The 18,963-nt window shown below is 43.7% G+C and overlaps 1 protein-coding gene across 3 annotated transcripts; it reads right to left on the bottom strand.

Annotated features, from left to right (window-relative positions):
• Positions 1-436: 436 nt before the first annotated feature.
• gmip (GEM interacting protein) lies at positions 437-18,963 on the bottom strand. 3 transcript variants are annotated; one of them, XM_078284818.1, is made up of 21 exons: positions 18,681-18,963; positions 16,647-16,737; positions 15,824-15,911; positions 15,584-15,626; positions 12,907-13,032; positions 10,989-11,053; positions 10,280-10,387; positions 10,082-10,162; positions 9,630-9,791; positions 8,986-9,123; positions 6,869-7,059; positions 6,264-6,361; positions 6,087-6,149; positions 5,864-5,959; positions 5,520-5,680; positions 5,092-5,268; positions 4,809-4,946; positions 4,481-4,683; positions 3,872-4,199; positions 2,950-3,055; positions 437-1,928 (listed from the first exon to the last, which is right to left on the bottom strand). In XM_078284818.1, the coding sequence occupies exons 1-21, from the start codon at positions 18,724-18,726 to the stop codon at positions 1,291-1,293; spliced, it is 3,147 nt and encodes a 1,048-aa protein (XP_078140944.1). In that variant the 5' UTR covers positions 18,727-18,963; the 3' UTR covers positions 437-1,290. The 3 variants fall into 3 exon arrangements, with proteins under 3 accessions (XP_078140944.1, XP_078140945.1, XP_071772974.2); XM_078284819.1 differs by having other exon boundaries at positions 2,950-3,052; XM_071916873.2 differs by lacking the exons at positions 15,584-15,626; positions 15,824-15,911; positions 16,647-16,737; positions 18,681-18,963 and adding an exon at positions 13,285-13,551.

Raw genomic sequence — 18,963 nt, 5'->3', positions numbered from 1 at the left:
AGGAGATGGACAGACAGGGAGGGAGGGAGAAGGTGTGGAAGATGATGAGGGAAGATGAGAGATGATGCAGCCCTATTGATAACTCATAGGAGAATGATCCTTTGCGTTTGTGTTCAAGGTTAGAAAGATGGAGACTTGAAAGGACACAGCTGAGACTTCAAAGGACACTCCGCGAGGTGAGAAATTGATCCCAATCTTCTTGGGAAACTACCTGTTTCAGCCTTATAACAATGACATTATGATGCGCTAAAATGCTATAATTCTGCTGAAATATGATCAAGTGAACAAAGGCAAACCAAGATGATAGATCAGTTACATCCAGCCGTTATTCCATGTCCATATGGACGTTGGAAACTGCTGCCTCAGTGTATTATACTCCAAATAGAAACAGGTTAAAGACTGAAAAGGCTTATGAAGATGAAGGAAAAGTGTCACAATGTTTATTAGAAATAAATGGTTTATTGCCCTTATACTATTGTCTTTCTCGTCTTTTTGTTCACATCGGGAGAAGACTGCCCCCTTGTGACACAACAGCAAAGGTGCAAGAGTCACAGTAAAAACCTCAGTAAGAAAACTCAAACATTCAGTATTCAAATAACCTTGATACCAATGAAAACATATCCTTGTTTATAACAACATAAAAACATAAAAAAAGCATATCAAGTACATAACATTTTGTTTAAACACAAGACTTGAGGTCATTGGGTTTTCAACAGTCATTGGGATTTTTAACATTAAAGTTGGCATAGAACAAAACCGGTAACAACTAGTAGACACTTTATACTTCTGTGCTGGCTTGCTTCCCTTAATCTGCAGTCTCAGAACTGCTCGTTGCATTCGAATACACTACGAATATTCAAAACTGATAAATAAGTTGCCATCTCTGTCTGGTCTGGTTAGACCACTGGATGGCCAACAGATCAAAATCCTAAAGAGGATTAGTGCTAATAAGGCTAGGCATCCCAGAGAGCGTCAGGCCTGAACTTTACAACGGTGTTTCCTTAAAGAGTGATTCTATTGCTGTTTTTAGTTCTGGAGCTTTCTGGTAGCTGAACCTTCGATTGAGAAACTTCGAAGATTTTTGAGTGGAATATCCTTGAGATGTCTGTGTGTGGAATAGATGAGCATTTCATACATGAAACCTGATCAGTAAAGTCTGCAGATGTATGAATCTTGATATTAGTGGCAGTTCTTTCACTCAGTATTGATGACCTTAAGCCCAGCTGTGTCTGTGAATGGATTCAGGTGGACAGTCTGGAGATGTCTGTCTTCCTCTGGTGCCAACTGGCCTCAGACAAAGAGCTGCTCGTCTTTCCCTGAGTGACTGCGCCTCAGCTTCAGGCCGGACAGGATCTTGTGGGCTGGTGCGGTCAGGTTCGGCTCAACGGGAAGTCTCTTGGGCGAGTGGCACAGAGAGCGGCCCTGCCCAGCGCTCTGTCCATTATTGGACTGATTCATGTTCAGACTGGCTTGACACCCGGGCCCCGCCTCCTGACTGGACCCCTTCGTTGGACTGGAGAGCGCCCCAGTTGCAGCTGTCGTAAATGTCGGGTCCAGTCCCAGCATGTACTGTACGACCTCACGGGGGCTCGCCGAGGGGGCGTCAGCCTTGCCCTCTGTGGTGACGCTGGCCTGGCGGGGCTGGCGGCTGTTCTCACGCGGGATGTTCAGGCTTTGGGAGAGTCTCTGTGTCCCCGGCTCTGGAGAGGAGCTGCGGCTGCTGTCTGCGCTCCCCGGAGGGCTCCTCGCCGGGGTCCCAGGCTGTCCGGCCCTGGGAGCCGGGTTGGAGAGTCGGGCTGCTGGGGTTTGATGCCGGTGATACTTCACAGGTTGTCTGGTGAAGCGGTACAGCGGCTGGGTCCCCAGAACAGAGTCTGGCTCCCCCACCGGCTCCCCCTGAGCCCCACCTGCCCCCCTCATAGCCAGGACTGAGGGAGAAGGGAGAAAAGACTAAATGAGACAAACCGGTGTAATGTCCTCAGCAAACACACAGTCACCTCTGCTTTTCAACCTACACTTAGCAATAATCAGCAATGCCTTGTCTGAAAAACTGAGGCTGCACTTTTGCTCATATGGAGTTAGAAGGTCTACAATGTAGACTGCGACTGCATCCTGCACTGCTTTGAAAGTAATCAACAGCATTTTAAGATTAATCCTAAATCCTAAAGAAATAAATGCATGAATGGTTTTCTCCAGATCAGCAAAACACAAAATCTCTGTATTCTGGAAATATTTCTCAACTGATGAAAGCAGGACTGAAGGACCTTTTGACTTGTTCATCTAAATTTAAGTGAGACTCAAAAGCAACTCCAAGATTCCCTAGTGAAAGCTTTTATGTTATCAGTAAAGTAGATGAATTCAATAATCACATTTGTGACATTCGGTAGGCCAATTAAGACTTCTTATTTGTTTTCCTCTAGCTGAATAAAGTTTTGAATCATCCAATGCCTAATGCCATTAAAACAATCCCCAACAAGAAATTTGACTCACTCGATTTTACAAATGAATACAATTCGATGTCATCAGCAAAATGATGAAAAGAAATCTTATTTCCACAAATAACATGACTAAGTGGGAGGATGTAAAGTGAGAGCAAAATAGGAGCTAGAGTAGACCCTTGAGGCACTCTGCAGCTAACTGGTGCTGCGGAGGAGACTGGGTTACTCAAGCCCACAGAGAACTGCCGATCTGTGGGAAATTAAATAAACAACTTAAGAGCTGTGTCTGTAATACCTACACAATCTCTAATATGATCAATTAAAAAATGGCCTCAAGCAGAAAAGAAGAGGTGCAAGCAGCAATCAGCAGCAATAATCTATAATATAACTTTATTAAAAAAAACAACAACTAAAACCCCAACATCTATAAACCACACAGCAAATCAATAGGGTTAAATCCTATGATTCTCCGCTCACACCAATAATTCCTCTGTTACTACGTCCCGCCTACCTGCTCTCTCATTGGCTTCAGGGCTGAGCTGGTCCACTGCCTCATTGGATGAAGACTTGTCAGATATATAACCCTCGCTTGACTCTCTCTTGATTGTTCGACTCTGCTGGAACGACACAAGTTGAGTGTTGGGGACAGGCGACATACGGTACACTTGGGGTGTAACACAAGGGGGGAGTTGGGACTGGAATTCTGCAGACATTTATAGACCGTGTCTAGACTGGAAACACTGCAGCAGTACAGCATGTGCTAGAGATTCTGCGGAAGGGCGTGGGCGACTACTTGGGATGAGTCTGACTATTTCTAATCAGCTTACGAACATAACTCTGCTCTAGGACAATTCAAGCTATGAGAAAAAGAAGCTCTGACTTTGAGCCGCCTCTTTAAAACTCTTGAACATGTTTAGGACAGTTACTGCATATGTCTACAGTGGGTTAAACTCGTTGTAAACTACTTGGTTTTTTTCAGAGAAAGAGGAGTGTAATGCCTGGTGAAAGTCTGAAAGAAAACCATGCTTCTAGTGTGAGGTGAGAGTCGATGCAGGTAGAGCAGAAGAAATGCAGCAGCTGTCCAGCATGTTAATCCTAACAGAATGAACGTGGGGTTAAGCTGCCAGGTGCCCCTATGGCCATGCCAAGGCTCTTAAGACCAACAGGTACCTTAATGAGGAAAAGTAGCTCAGGCTCAACTCACTCTGCCCTGTGTGTATGCCTAACTACTGCGACTGATCCTTAGCAAGCTCAAGCAGCAGTCAACTGAAGGTTGGTATTCATTTTTCCAATGGTACTTCAATGAAGACCTTCTGAAATTAGACAAATATTTCATTTATGGTTTGCTAAGCCTGTGAAAACGCTGCGCACTAGAATACAGCAACTAAGACGGATCGTGTTTAAGCTGAGCATTTCTTCATTGCAGTTCTTACCTCTAGGGAGTGTGGGCGCTCTCTGGATGAGGCTCCGTGTTCCTGGGTGGAGGAAGTGTCCTCATTGATGGGACAGGAAGCCCGGTGAGGGGTGTCTGGAAGAGGTGCGGTAGGGGCTGGAGGAGGGGGCGTGCTGGGTCTCTGTTGGGGGCCAAAAACCTGCTCGTGGTGTGTGATGAGGAACTCAACCAGGAGAGCCTGGTAGCTGGTCTCCAGCAGGGCAACCATGGACATGTCCACACACACTAGAGGGCGCAACAGCGTTGGCCCAAACACAATACCCAGGTTGCCAGGGGACATCTTGTTCTCCTCGTAGTTCTCTGAAACTCTGTGGAGACAGAGTGTGAAGAAAGTTACAAACTTAACTTTCACAAAGAGAGAAAGCTCTGGCAGAGTTTGATCTTAGGTGGGGGCACACAAACTTCCAGAAGCAGGATATTTAACCACTGGACTACCTCTGGGCACAAACCTATTCTATGTGAGAGAAGCCAAAGGGAACGTTCCACTATGGTGGACAATATATTTAATTTAATCTAATCTAATCTAAAAGGAGGATTGGGTAAAAATCAAATGTGACACAATAATTGTGTAATGCTGCTATACGCTCACGTGTGCAGGTGTTGCATCATGTGCTGCAAAGTGCTGTAGCTATATGGGGGGAGTTTCTCTAGCAGCTCCCGCAGATTGTGGATGACGTCCTTCATCATCACCGTAGTCTCTTCTGTGGGCTCCCTTTCACTCTGGCGTTGGATGACCTTTCCCATCGCGATGAAATCATTGTACAGGTCAAAGGTTAGCAGGGGCTCTGGGAGCTGGAGGAGGAAAATAGTGAGGTTAGCGACGATTGCCTAAGAGAACTGAGAGAATTCTTTGGCACTGATTCCTCTCCATCAGCCTAATTCATTCAGCGCAGTCTATTTGGCAATGACTCGCGTACCTCCTTGAAGAAGTACTTAAGGACGGAGGTGACGTCATGCGGTGAGATGTCAGAGAGGTCCACCTGCTCCTTTTGAGTCTCGAAGGCCTGACACAGCTTCTGGATGCGAGGCTTGGACCCACTCACACGATACACCCCCTGGGAGGAAGACAGAGACAGCGATATTAATGCAGTTATCAAACAGTAGTCCTGACCATAGCTAATTGTTAGTGTGTAAGCCTTGCGTCAGCCTGCTCTCATAGCCATTTCTGTATATTTGGGTCAATGCGTTGGTAAACAGTACCTGGACCGAGAGTGCGCGGCTCTCAATCTCCGCGGTGCAGCGCTGCACCACAAAGGGAACCTCGTCTGGTCTGTCCTGGGGCCCAAGGCAGAGGCCCACTCCGAACACTAGCCCCTTCCTGTTCTCACACTCCAGCTGACACACCTCTAGACACTTTCTGTGGAGAGCCAGCCCACACTGAGGGCCGGGCAGGAACAGGAACAGGAACAGGAACAGGAACAGGAACAGGAACAGGAACAGGAACAGGAACAGGAACAGGAACAGGAACAGGACAGAGAACGTTAACACTCTTACTCAGCGCCAATCATGTTCTTTCCGTGTTAAGACAGGTCAGATTGTGTTGCTAAACGAAAAAAAACATGGATGTCTGTCAAATGCGCTGCCCTTCTCACAATGCTCTGTTCTATCTCTCCCCTCTGGCCTCGTACCTCCTCACACTCGATCCCGTTGACCACAATGTAGTTTTCGCACTGCTTGCATTTGACCATCTTGCTCTTCATCTTCCTGAGTCGGTGTGTCAATGCAGCTCGCGAAGGCGTGCGCACTTTGACCGCTTGACAGTATCCGTCTACAGTGGAATCCATACAGTCTGCAGGTGGAGGGAGAGGGAGAGAGAGAGAGAGGGAGAGGGAGAGAGAGAGAGAGAGAGAGGGAAAGAGAGAGGGAGAGGGTCAATTCATGAACGTTGCTGCCTATGGGAGGTTAGGTTAGGAAGTGTGAGTAGTAAGCTATTTGTAAGGACATACATGCATATCAAAAGGGAGCAACTGACCTGATTCCAACACTGTTGCCATGTCCCTGTCTTCCAGGTCTTCTGATGATATTGTCCCAATGGATGGGGCTTTGGGCAGCCTCCTATTGCTGTGAGCTTCAATGATGAACAGAGCAGAGCAGAGACATAGAAGAAGAGGGCAAATCAAAAATGCTTAGCTCTATAGAGTTTTGAAATGAGTATGAGAGGAAGGACGAGGAAACAAACGCAGACATGTGCTTACCGGGGCTTGACAGAGATTCCATACTGCCTCCAATACTTTCGCAGTCGCTGTAACCTGTTCTCCCTATAGAGCACCAAAACACATTTCAAAACTCAAAATTTGACTGGAATGAGGAATTTGCCAAAGACTGGGGCCACCATAATGTAATCCTAGTGTAATCATGAGGAGAGTCCTTACTTCCATCGCTTCGTCTACCTAGGCCGTCATCTGGCAGAGCGAAAGAGTCCGGAAGAGAGCTGAGAGGGTTGCTGGTTTTTCGTTTGGTCCTTTCAGGTCTTACATAAAAGGCACAGAGACAAAAACAGAGACTTTAGTCTTATGATTCAAGTGTTATTACTAGAAGTGCATAAAAATAGTTTAGACAGTGGATATCAAAAGATTTTTTGCCTTTATCCCCTTGCAAATTGAGTGAGCTTGGAACTCTTCTGCAAAGAAGAATGGGAGAAAATTCCTAAATCCAGATGTACTAAGTTGGTAAAGACTTATTCAAACAGTCTTACTGCTGTTATCAAAGCAGAAGGTGCTTCTACTAAGGGTGTCTACACAGATGTGACAAAGGTGTCTAAGTTTAAAATTTTTAATACACTGTCATAAATGATTAACCTTTTGTTTTTACCTTGATTTTGGTAGATATTATATCCAAATGAAAATGGGTTTTAATTTCAGGCAAGAAACACTAGAAACTTTCAAAAGGTGTGTCCATTTTCGATATCCACGGTAGACACTGCAGCCAATACATCAGACAAATACATTCGAGACAGTCATCGCTCGGCCGACCGTACCCTTTGCCCTGAGGGATATACTCCTGGAAGGTGAAGATTTGGAGGGGCTGCTCATGGCGGCGCTTGCTGAGGACGTACAGCAGGTAGGGCTCCCCGGGCTCCAGGGGCCGGCAGGTCAGCTCCAGGTTGTGGTAGCCCAGCGGGATGGCCTCCGTCTGCTGCCGCTGGTAGTAGAACATGTTGACTGTGGCCTAATAGGGTGGTGGAGAGGGAGGGGTTTGACGGTGGTCATTTCAGGATGGATAGACGGATGGATGCAATGTACAATATCAGAGTACTGCTTTGGTTATTGATTGCTACTGTATCATGATACAGTACAGATCCCCTTTCAAATTTCTATTATTGCTAGCAGCGTTAATCTAATCACAAAAGCAATGATGAAAATGGTTGTTGATTTTTTTTTTTGAATGTAGTCAAAGATGACAATGATCTGCAATGTGACATTAAAAATGATTTTGTTTCATGCTATTATTGATGAAAACATGATCAAAACAGAAAACACAGCTGCAGATGATCATAATTACCCTTGGAAAAAAAGTCACTGTTTTGTTAAGAGAAAACCTACAAAGAACATTGTTTTCAGTATCCAATCACAGACATGCATTTACTCTTGCAGGCTAGCAAACAAAAGTGCATGCTTTTCAATGGAGACATGGTTTACTATCATCCAATCACAGACATGCATTAATCAGTGTACAAAGTGCGACACTTATTTGTCCCTTTTGAAAATGTTCCCTAAATATCACACAGCTCCCAGGTGTGAATGTGTGCAGTGCTCAAAGGGTGTTTGAGCCCTCAGCGCTGTCTCACAAACAGAGGCGACACCATAGGTTAACATGCTAACTCCTCCCCTGAAACACAGAAAAGTGAGCGCGCCCAAACGTGTCTTTAGCTAACACTGCTGAAGAAATGCACAGTCTATGTATAATTGAAAAGTATTTGGCATTGACTTGGTAACTAAAGTAAATGCATTATATTGCCATGCCAAAACCCAAGTCTGAACATGTGCGGTTGGAGACAGCTGCACTGAGCAACCTGTCTAGAAGACAAGCATAATGTTGACATATTGTTTTTGTTAGAGTTTTCTGGCTTGATGTTATTTAAGCAACTCATCCGAAGGTCAAAGAGGTGTGTTAGGGTACAGCTGGAGTAACTCGTCTGAAAAATAGACATACTGTATGTTGTGAGATATATATAGTATTAATTGTTTTTGCTTGGCTGCTATCTGTAGATTTACCTGGCAGAACTTTTAAGAAACTCATCTAGGAGAAAACAAGTATGAGGAGACAGCTTGATTAATTTGTCCGGGAGACAGACAGACCTGTACATTATGAAGCACATTACTTGTTTTTACATGGCTGCTAGCTATAGAGTTGTCTGGCAGGAGCTTTAAGTAACTCATCTGAAAGACAAATGTTTGTATCAATCAAGTTATCTTGATTAAACCTGTCTGGAAGAAAACCATAACGATAGAAGACATTATTTGTTGGGCTGCTAGCTTTACATTTCTCTGGCCAGAGCTTTCCTCATCTGAGATGCACACAGGTTTGTTTGGTTACAGCTTGGTTAACTTGGAAGACAGATGTAGGTTAGGAGATATGAGTTTTGTTTCTTTTGCTGGGCTGCTGGATTTATATTTGTCTGGGGGAAGCTTAGTAGACAATAGCTGAGTGTTAGCTAAGAGCATGTTCAGGTGCACTCATTGTTTCATATTTCAGGGAGGAGTTTGCAGGTTACCTATGGTGCCGCCTTTCATCTGTAAGACAGAGTTAAAAGCTTAAAACCCATTGAGCAGCAGATAAACTGAGACATGTATAAATGTTGCAAAAGCTTTTTTTTTTTCTAATCTGCAGTTGAAGAGCTGCTGCAGTAGACAGATTTACGTTGACTATAATGTTAAATAAATTCACTAAATCATATGCCGTTTTAATAAGTGAGTAATTGACTAAATTTAATCAATATGACATGATTAAATACGGACTAAATTTAAAGAATGTTTTCGACAAAGACTATGACTAAATTTAAAAATGGTGAGAAAATGACCACTGATTTCAAGTATCTAGCACAGAACAGAGTTGAATCCTGCATGTACACAGCTTCCCTGACTTCATACCAACCTCCTTGAGCACGTTATCTCCCTGACAGATGAGCTTGCGCATGTGAGAAATAATTCTCTCTTTGGCCTTCACCAAGTCCTCCTGGTGGAGCCGGGCGTCGCACACACACTGTCTGTACAGCGTCTCTGACTCCGTCACCTGGGAGACACCGAGACACGGAGACAGAACTTCACTTGCTGCTAAATTATGACAAATCGGTATCATTTTACTTTTTGACGTGCATTGTGAAACATCATAAGCACATTATGAGCACACTAAAAATATATACTTGCTATTCTTACATTATAACCACATTAGGAAAAATGACATTACATAATGGCCCGCATTTTAATATCTTTTGAATGCGGTGAAAGCTTATTATCAGCTACACAGTTGTATTCAGCACTTAAGAGCTATCAAACAGAGTTTATTATGCATTGCTCATCATAATGCACTCGTAATGTACTTATTAAGTGCTTACAATAAATCATGATCAGCAACACTTCAAGTATGTTCATGTACTTCAAGTGTCACCATGAAAACAGCACTTTATGGTACTTCCTCTTGTACACAATTGTGAAAAATGCAAAAAAGGTGAAACCAACTGCACTAGAACTGCATGTCTGGGGGCCAAATGAAGGCTCAGTGTTGAGGGGAACCTTCACCTTGCACTGGGCTTCATCCCTGGACTTCCGCCTCTTGTCCAGTGTTTTGTATCCAGCTGTGTCGTCCGCAGCCTTGGCGGTGACAGCCTTAGCCTTCTCTAGCTCCTCGCAGCGCTGGACGTACTGCTGCCGAGCTTTCTTCAGAGCCGCCACCGCTTCATTCTGAAAATAAACAAGGGAGATGCATATGGGAAAAATCACAGGGGTGTTTCTCTTTACTCTGCACATAATGCAGTTTAAACACTTTCCAGGTATCAACAATCAAGTATATTCCAACAATTGTGCATTACAGATAGAACACTCTTTCACACTGCCAAATATTTTGTTTTATACGCTTGTTCAGGCATCCAGTCAGTTGGAATGTGTTAAATTTGGACAAATGAATTTTGACAGTGCAATAAACATTAACTGAGCTGAACTTCAGTGCTTGCCAAGATTCCTAAACCACTCACCATCCTCCTTTGCTCTCTTGCCCACTGCTCCTTAAACTCTCTGCGCCACTTGTCAATCTCATTTCTCTTGGCAGCCAAGCCCTTCAGGGTAAAGATCCCAGATTAGACACATTCCCATATACACGAATATACAATACAGAAATGATTTAGTTTAGCTGTGATTTCTGTGTGTGTGTGTGTGTGTGTGTGTGTCTTTACTTGGTAACAGCGCTGTTGTAGCAGTTCTGAAGTCTGTCTGGAGGCCAGGCTGTTCTTTATGTCTTGCTCCAGGGCCATGGTGTAGATGTACTGTAGAGGCATCATATCCTGCCCAGGCAAGAACGCCATTGAACAATTTTAGACAGCTTTTCTACAGTAAATATCAGGGTGGGAGTCAATTCATGAATGAACTCATCAATTCCAATTCGACTGAAGAATTGGAATTGGATTTGAAATTTGAAAACACCTACAGGAAACAGAATTGGAATTTAATTAAGTTGAATTTAATTCAATGAAATTACATGTTTTTGTTGTTTTTTCTTACATATCTGAGATTACACATAGTGTTATATATTATCAGTAGTGAATATCATAAAATGTTAAAGGTACCTTTCAGGTGTCTTTCAACTGTCTTTTTGATTTATGTTTAGCAAGTCAAGACAAAATCTCTTAAAGTGCAATTTCATGGAATTCAATGGAATTCAATTCTGTTTCTTGTCATTCCAATTAAATTCCAATTCTGTTTCCTTAGGGCTGGGTGCAATTCTAATTCCAATTCCAACTCCAGGAATTGAATTGGAATTTACCATTCTCAATTCAATTCATGAATGTCCCCAACCCTGGTAAATATGGCTGCGTATTCCATAAGAGTGTTAAAACTTTCTAAACACTGCCACACACCCTACCCACCCAGTATACAAAGCCTTACCTGCTGAGCCACACAGGACTTTGCTCCTTCAGCTGCCTTCATTATGTTTTTTGCAAATTCTTGTTCTGTAAACAAACATCATGAGTCAGTTTTCTTTGGCATGACGTTACTTGCAAGATTACTGTACATAAGGTCTAAGTAGGACAAGCTAGGAGCATCATGGAAAATTAAATAGACTGGGAAATAACAGGACCCACAATATTAGACATGACTAATGCTTTTAGTTGGTACATATCAATATGGTGCTTGGGGCTTTGGCGTGTTCTATTTTAGACCCATTGGGTGATATAACCAAACCTATGACCCCATTTAGAGAACCATGACTTTTGCTGGAAAGCTCATCAAAACTCCCGGAGCACAGGCAGGACTTGACTGATCAACATCACTATTCCATTATCCAAATCCATACTCGGTCTCGCTACGCTAAATGCTGAATGCTGCTCCATATCATTTAGGCTGCATCCATATTGATAATCTGATTGCTCTTTAGCATCAGTGGTCACAACCTGACACTAGAGGCTACTCTGTATTTACTGCTGATTTGACTGGACAGGGGTGTTCAGTGGAGTTTTAAAAAATGGACAACAATAAATACTGTTACGACTTTAGCTGATCTACAGTGTTGCTGTATTCTCTGTTACTCTCTGAGTAATACAGAGCAGTGTGGGACTGAGCTCCACCCAGCATTAGTCATCTATTGCTGTTACCAAACACTGCTGCTCTAGCTGTGGGCCTCTCCTGTTGCTCTCTCTGTGATTGCTGCCAATAGACTCGCATGCCTGGTCCCGGCAGCAGGCAGAGAGCGGGCCGTAGGCACCTGTGCAGGCTGATGCCAGGATAATCTCTGTCTCTGCACCCCATCATCTCCATCACCCTGCTGTGGCCTGCTAATCTGCCCTCTAATCCTTTCCCTCTGTAGTGTTTACTGGGGTGACTGCACCGCCCGCAGACACCCTCACTGAGCGGCACTATACAGACAGGCCTTGCTATGGCAGGTTAAGGCATGGTGGTCAATCTTCCAGCGTGCCTGTAGTATTGGTTCTACATAGATGGAAGTTATGGAGCGGGATTCTGCTCTCCTGAGGTCTGCTGACCCTCTTATAGATGAATAACATGCAGTAACTCTCTGTGTTGGTCTGGTTTAGTCTGTTGTCTTTTCTAGGACTGTGGGTGTGCCTGGTGGCTTTTAAGAACCATGCCTCTAGCTGTAATTACAGTCCCAAATAAACAAATCCTGTTGAATCATATAGACACCTGCTGTAACTATCTAGGAAACACAATGTGGTGATTCCTCAGGTCCAGATAGTGCTTTCAAAGGACAGGCTTAATACCGGCTGAGTACACATGCCTTGTGTATATTGCATGTGTTGTCTTTGAACTGAAACATTAGTGTTTACATGCAAGGACACAATCATGTTTCTGATTAAAGAGTTTCTTTACAAAATGAGATTGAAAAAATTGACACCGACTCTTAGAAAATGATAGATAGCCCAAAATTTACACAAATTATGGTACTTTTTAAAGAATAGTAGGTAACTAAACTCCATGGTTGACAGAATGATTTTCATGCCCTGCATCCTCTATATTTAACACATACTGAATGATGAATGTGACATAGAGTTTTTCCCAAAATGTATATAAATATAGATTTTGCATCGCTGTGTTATCATTGCCCTTACTCAGCAGCATATCATTGCTTGTCCGGAGAAAACCTTGTATCTCCAAAATGGCAACTTTTCAGGAACTAAGAAAAACAGCCCTGACAATGCATTTTTGATGTTATCCAATACAAGTTGAAAAGGTTTCATAAGCCCAAGAGTTGTGAGAATTTTCTCAACCAACAGAGGAGTCCTGTAATCCTTTAATTAAGCGAAAACATGAAAATCACCAAAACTGGAGCCATGAGGTTTTCACTCACCCAGACTGATTCTCTTCTCCATCCAGGCCAGGAGGTCTTTGGCGTAGCGGCACCACATCTTGGCGTACTGCAGGGCCGTCTCCACTCCGCCCTCGCAGCGACAGAGGGCCAGGTCAGCATCCTGGGCTGAGAGGGAGTACATCAGCATCACTGCGGGCTCTGGGTACCTGGAGCCGTACCTCCGGACAACACAGCGTCCCAGTGGCTAAAGCCCACAGCTTCTCCCCCCTACTCTGCAGTGACAGCCCCCCGTTTCCTAGGAAGCTGGATTTAAAACTAAAACCAACTCTCGGTATAATGTACGCTTACATACTTTACCGGTCAAAAAAATTATAATCAAAAATCAGATGTCACTTTTGAAAAACGGTATACACAAACCCAATATAGGAAACAATGACTGCATATGACAAGTCATAGTCGGTCTTCAGAATAAAAGTCCTGTGGTTTTCCAACGGGTCTCAGCGCACTGTATGTATCTATTCCATGTATCCAGCACGATGGATGTATAGCCAGCTGTCTTGAAGCGCCATGTGGAAATCGCATTTGTTGGCAAGAAATTCCTTATCCAATCCAGACTCTTCCAGTCAACACAGATGGGGATGTGACCTGAGAGAGAAGAGCTTCTAAGGACCCAGGAAAGAGGGATCTAGCTCAATAACTTCCCCTCCTCTCCCCTCTTCCTTTCTCTGGCCGGCTCCCCTCCCTCCCTCCCTCTCACACCTGCTGAACGCTCCTCGGTTAGAGAGACAAGTCCCCGGTCTGAGAGGAGAGTCACCAAAACCAGTCGGTGCCAGTGTGCTGTATCAGCCACAAGCCACCGCTCTACTGTGGTCAGGCAGGCAGGGTGTTGGTATGACAACCACCCTGAACTCTGCTCTGCTTCTTCCTCTCTGACTCACGCCGACACAGAGCGGATGATGTGTAACAGTCCTGCAATGATCATGTGGTCTCTCCCTCCCTCTCGCTACCACTCTCACACTTTCCTCTTTGCCTCTCTGTTTTTCCTCTTCCAGCACACCTTTTGCAAATGAACGTCAGCGTCTGTCACTTAGCCAAAATCTATTAAAACGCATCTTCCCTTTTTTCCTGAAGCTGCGTGTGATAGAGCAGACAAATACTTTCACTTCTTCAAAAAGTACCACAGTCCAGTTCCAAGTATCAAGCGATCTTTTGTCTGAAAAACCAAACATGCGTTCTCAGAAGGAAAGACTGCAACTTCTCTTTCAAGTTCCTCACTTTAAGAACAGACAGATTCTCTTCTCCTCTGTTCTCTGACACAGAAGCCAAATCCAGTTAGAGTGGTAAAAAGAATCCAACCAGGCTGATCTTTTCAAGTCCATCTGCAGGCAAAATCCACACGCAAGAAAACTGGCAATACCAGAAGAAATCCATTATGGATTTGCGGGCCAGATTGCGTGCCAGGTTGACCTCTTTCAGTCTAAGTCTCATTTTAAGGATGGCTCTCAGCACTTTCGGAACACAGCCTCCCAGTAGATTTGGCGCTGTCCCATGCCGAGAGCCTCCTGCGCTGGGATTGGGGATTATCCCGGACAGGCACAGATTGTGGAGTGACGGGCTTTAGAGTCGAGTCGAGTGAGGTTTACCTCCTGGTGTGTGACAGAGTGCCTGACTGGCCGGGTGGGGGGAGATAAGGGGCTGGTGGGTGGCCAATCCCAACCAATGGGAGTAGATCAAACAAGACCGGACGAAATCTCAGGGTGATTGAGTACAGAGAATATGTACGGACTGAGTGCCTGTACTGCTGCTGATCAACTGCTTCCGCTTTCACATAATATGAAATGTACCCATACACAGATCAGCGGATCAATATCTACACAAACTGATAGCTGGCATTACATGCAACAGGCCACAGCGTGAGTGACCCCTCTACCAGCAGAACCGCCCTCCCCCCCTTTGCGTCTTCATTAGGCTGATTAGAGATCAGGTTATAGGAGGAGGGAGCAGGAGCAGGAGGTGCAGGTATGGTTGGATATTTAAGGCCGGTGGAGGACCTTAAGAGGACACAGAGATTTAGAGCTCTGTGTTTACTCTGCTAGCTCAGACTCCAGGGCTGCTTCTACGGCCGCTGTGTTATTTAAACGCTATCTGTCTCTGTAATCCCTAATCTCTACTGCGTACTGTGAATACCTATAATTTGGGTCAAACTGAGGTCAATGTATTTGGCGCTGACTCCCTGTTTATATACATCCAGTTGAAATGGCTGGTTAAGAGGCCTACTGTTTTTCCATTTCTCTTTCTCTTGGACTCACTGCCTACATAACACGACTCTAACTGGCGCCACGCCTCACATTTCTCTCTTGCTCTCCTTTCTCCAGTCCCCTCTGTCTTCTTCTTGTGTCTGAGGTAAAAACTGAGAGCAGCTGCCTCCCGCTCTAATCCTCTACCCTTATCCTAATCTTGTTAGAACAGGGCAATTAGTCCATGCAACTAATTATGTGAAAACAACACAAAAGGTTGAAGAAGACACTTTACGGACTGTCACAGACTGACACCGGCTCCGGCCCGCTCATCTTTAATGACCTCTTGGGAGCTCAGTGCTTTTACATATCAACTAGACATACATATGCACACACTCCCTCACCCACACACAAGTGCACACAGGCATCTCTTTAACTTACTCCTACACACACACACACACACACACACACAACTATACCTGATAGATTTCCATCTATTTCTGTGGCCAAGGCATCTTCACACTGTTGAGAGAAATACAGAGCCTTACTAAATGCATCACTGTATCACCAAAAAACACAACAATGTTAGGTCAGTGGCTTTCTAAGAAATCAACTATGTATCTGGCATCAGCAACATCAGTAATTTCAGTAACAGAGCTGAGCCTTAAAACCAGATATAATTGATAATTCTGTCTATTAAGCAGATATTGATCCCTTACAGACACATCATGCTGCTCTGTGGTTTCTGTAGAGATGGAATCTGTTATGGACTGCGAGTCTGGGTCTGGCAGCAGCTCCTCCCCTGCACTAAATACAGAAAGAATGCATAGGGACAGATACATGCACAGTCAAATAGCAATACCTAAAAAGGCTCAGGGGCTTTTGGAGGAACATATATACAAACACTCCATTTTCCTGCAACTACGCTACCATGTACAAGTCTGCCAGAGTGATGTATGCAACACACAGACTACACTTGATGGACTGATTGTTCTGGCACACGGATACCTTAAGTTCAAAACATTCATAGGGAAATCCCGGAGTTTTTCATATTCAGCTAATTTGCAAAAATGTACTTCTAGGCCATTTCCCATTGCATAGTTTTGTTTTTATGATTTGAGGGAAAGTCGTGATGCTTGGACTGATGCGCTCCTACAAAAGGAGTGGTTTTCAGTGGTTTTCATAAAATAAGGGTAGATTAAGTTTACAGCTAAGAAAAACTTCATTCCTGCCGAGGGCATTGATTAAAACATGACTTTTCCAGGAACTTGCTGTCTGAAAGAAGCTACATCTAGAAATAAAGCATAGCTGGCTCAGTTCACATTGATGGATTATGGTTTTGGATTGAATAAGATGTTTGTCAATGGAGTTTCATACTGTATGGGATCCTATGATCAGCCAAATGTAATGCAATTTGAATGACACCTCACAAGCCGCTGTGTTTTGCAGTGAAAACAATTTAGGTCAATCTGAAGAGGCGGAGAAATGCATGAGATAATAGAAACTCTTGGCAGCACCCACATTTTCATTTGTCATACTTACCAAGAGACTAAGGATAGTTCAAGGTTATCAAAGTCTCGGAAGATCTCACTGTATCGCTTGGTTTCAGATTTATGCGGGACCTTCTTCACATCTGCAAAGAGAAATAGACAATTTGATAACTGTCATATAAAGTAATAAGTTAGTCTTACCATTTATGTCATGCAGAATACCAGTGTAGAAATTCTTGAGGCGTCAACTGAGATCCCCACCCAAAACACACACACACGCACGCACGCCTGCACGCACGCACACACACACACACACAAACGCATGCACACACACACACACACACACACACACACACACACACACACACACACACATATGCACACAAACACTTTATCTCGACACTCTCTTTCTATAAACAGAAGTGTGTAAACTTTATGGCCAAAACCGAGTCTGTAAAAGTCGTTGTGGTGAAATAAAAAGAGCTTTGAGTTTTAAATGTGTTAAAGGTCTGGAAAGTGTGAGTGCCCAAAACATTAGCTGGAAACATTTGACTTTGTGTTGACTTTACATTTTGCAGAGACTGGCTTGTAACACTTTTGTCATCCTCAAACTACTGAAATTGCCTGTTTTTTTTTTTTGTTTTTTTTATGTGACAAGACAAATAGGAATATGTTGTTGCATCTGTTATTCTATTGTCATGGCACTGTGGGTCTGACTCAGGCCGCTACTTCCTATTGGTCGCCTGCAATGTTGGTGATATGGGAATTGAAGCTTATTCTACTGTTGTACTTATTGTAAGCTGATCTGCAAAAAATATCAGCTAAATGTATAAAATGTAGAATATATATTTCCCAAACTTGGTGAATGCAACAAGTAAAATAGACTGTAAACAGAATATGCTTGTAGAGAAATAACTGTGTTAAATATACACAAAAGAGATGCCACTCTGTTCTGCTCATTCAGTGATATCTGATAGCAGTTTTTGAGAAAAATTAGCCTTTCACTGAACGCCAACATGAACTAGGAGACAATGAGGAACTGTGGTGCATTCTGATAACAAAACCTCAACCTTTTGTGCTCCTACTGTGTAGCTGGTGTTTCACTCTCTGGAGCATGCAAAAAGGTTAAACTACTGCCGACTTACAACAGATGTAACGCATGAGGAAAACCAATCACTCTTTCTCTCTCTCAGAGACCGTCTCCATTTAGGTCAACCACATCCTGCTTGCAATTTGTGTCATGTTCTGTAATGAGTACAGAAAGTCCTTGTTTTTTCACATCAGCAGTGCTTCTGAGAGGCAGGTGAGATGCTCCAGCAAAGCATGAACCCACAGTCTTCTAGTCAGATAATGAAACAAATGTCACTATGTTCAAATGAATGAATGATCCTGTTTTGTTTTACATTTGCAATCATTGTAATTATTGCAAATAATTCTGCATTCAAGTATTAAGTTTACATCACCTGAAAAGGAACATATTGTTAAAAGTTCTAGTTAGATGTGTATTTCCTTCACAATTTCCTCTCTAGTTTCCAAAATTACAACACACTGTAGTGAGCTGGGTTATTAGTATTGCTATTTTACAAATTCCTCCAAGCCTCACGCCAATCTTAATGATCTTTTTAGTTCATATTCTATTATTTGTTTTTCATGATGTTTAAAGACAGCCATGTCCTGTTAAATGTAAATACAGAAGTGACACAAAGAGGACGGCCACAGAATGTGTCAAAATGGAGGAAGAGTTCACCAATCCTGCACTGACTGGGAGGATGTAGCGCGCAACCACAAACACCCTGACACCCTGATACACACACACGCACATGCACACACACACACACATTAACAAACGCAAAACCAGGCACACATACATGCCCGCACACACAGTATCGTGTCAGAATGGTGCCCGAGAACAAACTGAACTCATGAAGAAAGGAAAAAAGGTCTCTAAAACAAAACACAATTCTCTAAAAATAAACTATTAAATCACATGTAAGAATGGCAGACAACGCGGCGTACATATGAAGTGAAATGCTGCACTTCTTCAAACATTTCATCCCACACTGTCTCACTTCTTCTTGGCGCTCACCTGTGGCTTGGGAGGAGTCCTTGTCTGGCACTTGATCTTCTTCCATTTCTACACTGTCAGCACAGCAGCAGGCCCTACCAGTCCTACCGGCACATCACCTGTCCTGAGGTCAGAGCACCAGACACATAAAGCAACAGCCAGCCGGGGGGGAGCGGAGGGAGGGGAGATAGGGGGGTGGACAGGAAATCTTGACCGAAATATGTACGCAACCTCAGAGACACGCTTATGGTAAATTATTAGCGTGCAACTCCTGGGCTCGCTAAGCTTTCTGCTTCTCAAAATG

This window comes from Centroberyx gerrardi, chromosome 7, assembly GCF_048128805.1.
Source record: "Centroberyx gerrardi isolate f3 chromosome 7, fCenGer3.hap1.cur.20231027, whole genome shotgun sequence".
Taxonomy (NCBI): domain Eukaryota; kingdom Metazoa; phylum Chordata; class Actinopteri; order Beryciformes; family Berycidae; genus Centroberyx; species Centroberyx gerrardi.
The sequence above is the reverse complement of the archived record's forward strand: the minus strand, read 5'-3'. Positions and strand labels throughout refer to the sequence as shown.

Coding starts and splice junctions, on each gene's coding strand:
- gmip (XM_078284818.1), bottom strand. CDS start 18,726: ATGGAAGAAGATCAAGTGCCAGACAAGGACTCCTCCCAAGCCACAG. Junction 10,163..10,279: donor TACAACAGCGCTGTTACCAA/GTAAAGACACAC, acceptor TTTACCCTGAAG/GGCTTGGCTGCCAAGAGAAA. Junction 6,150..6,263: donor AGGTAGACGAAGCGATGGAA/GTAAGGACTCTC, acceptor GGTGCTCTATAG/GGAGAACAGGTTACAGCGAC.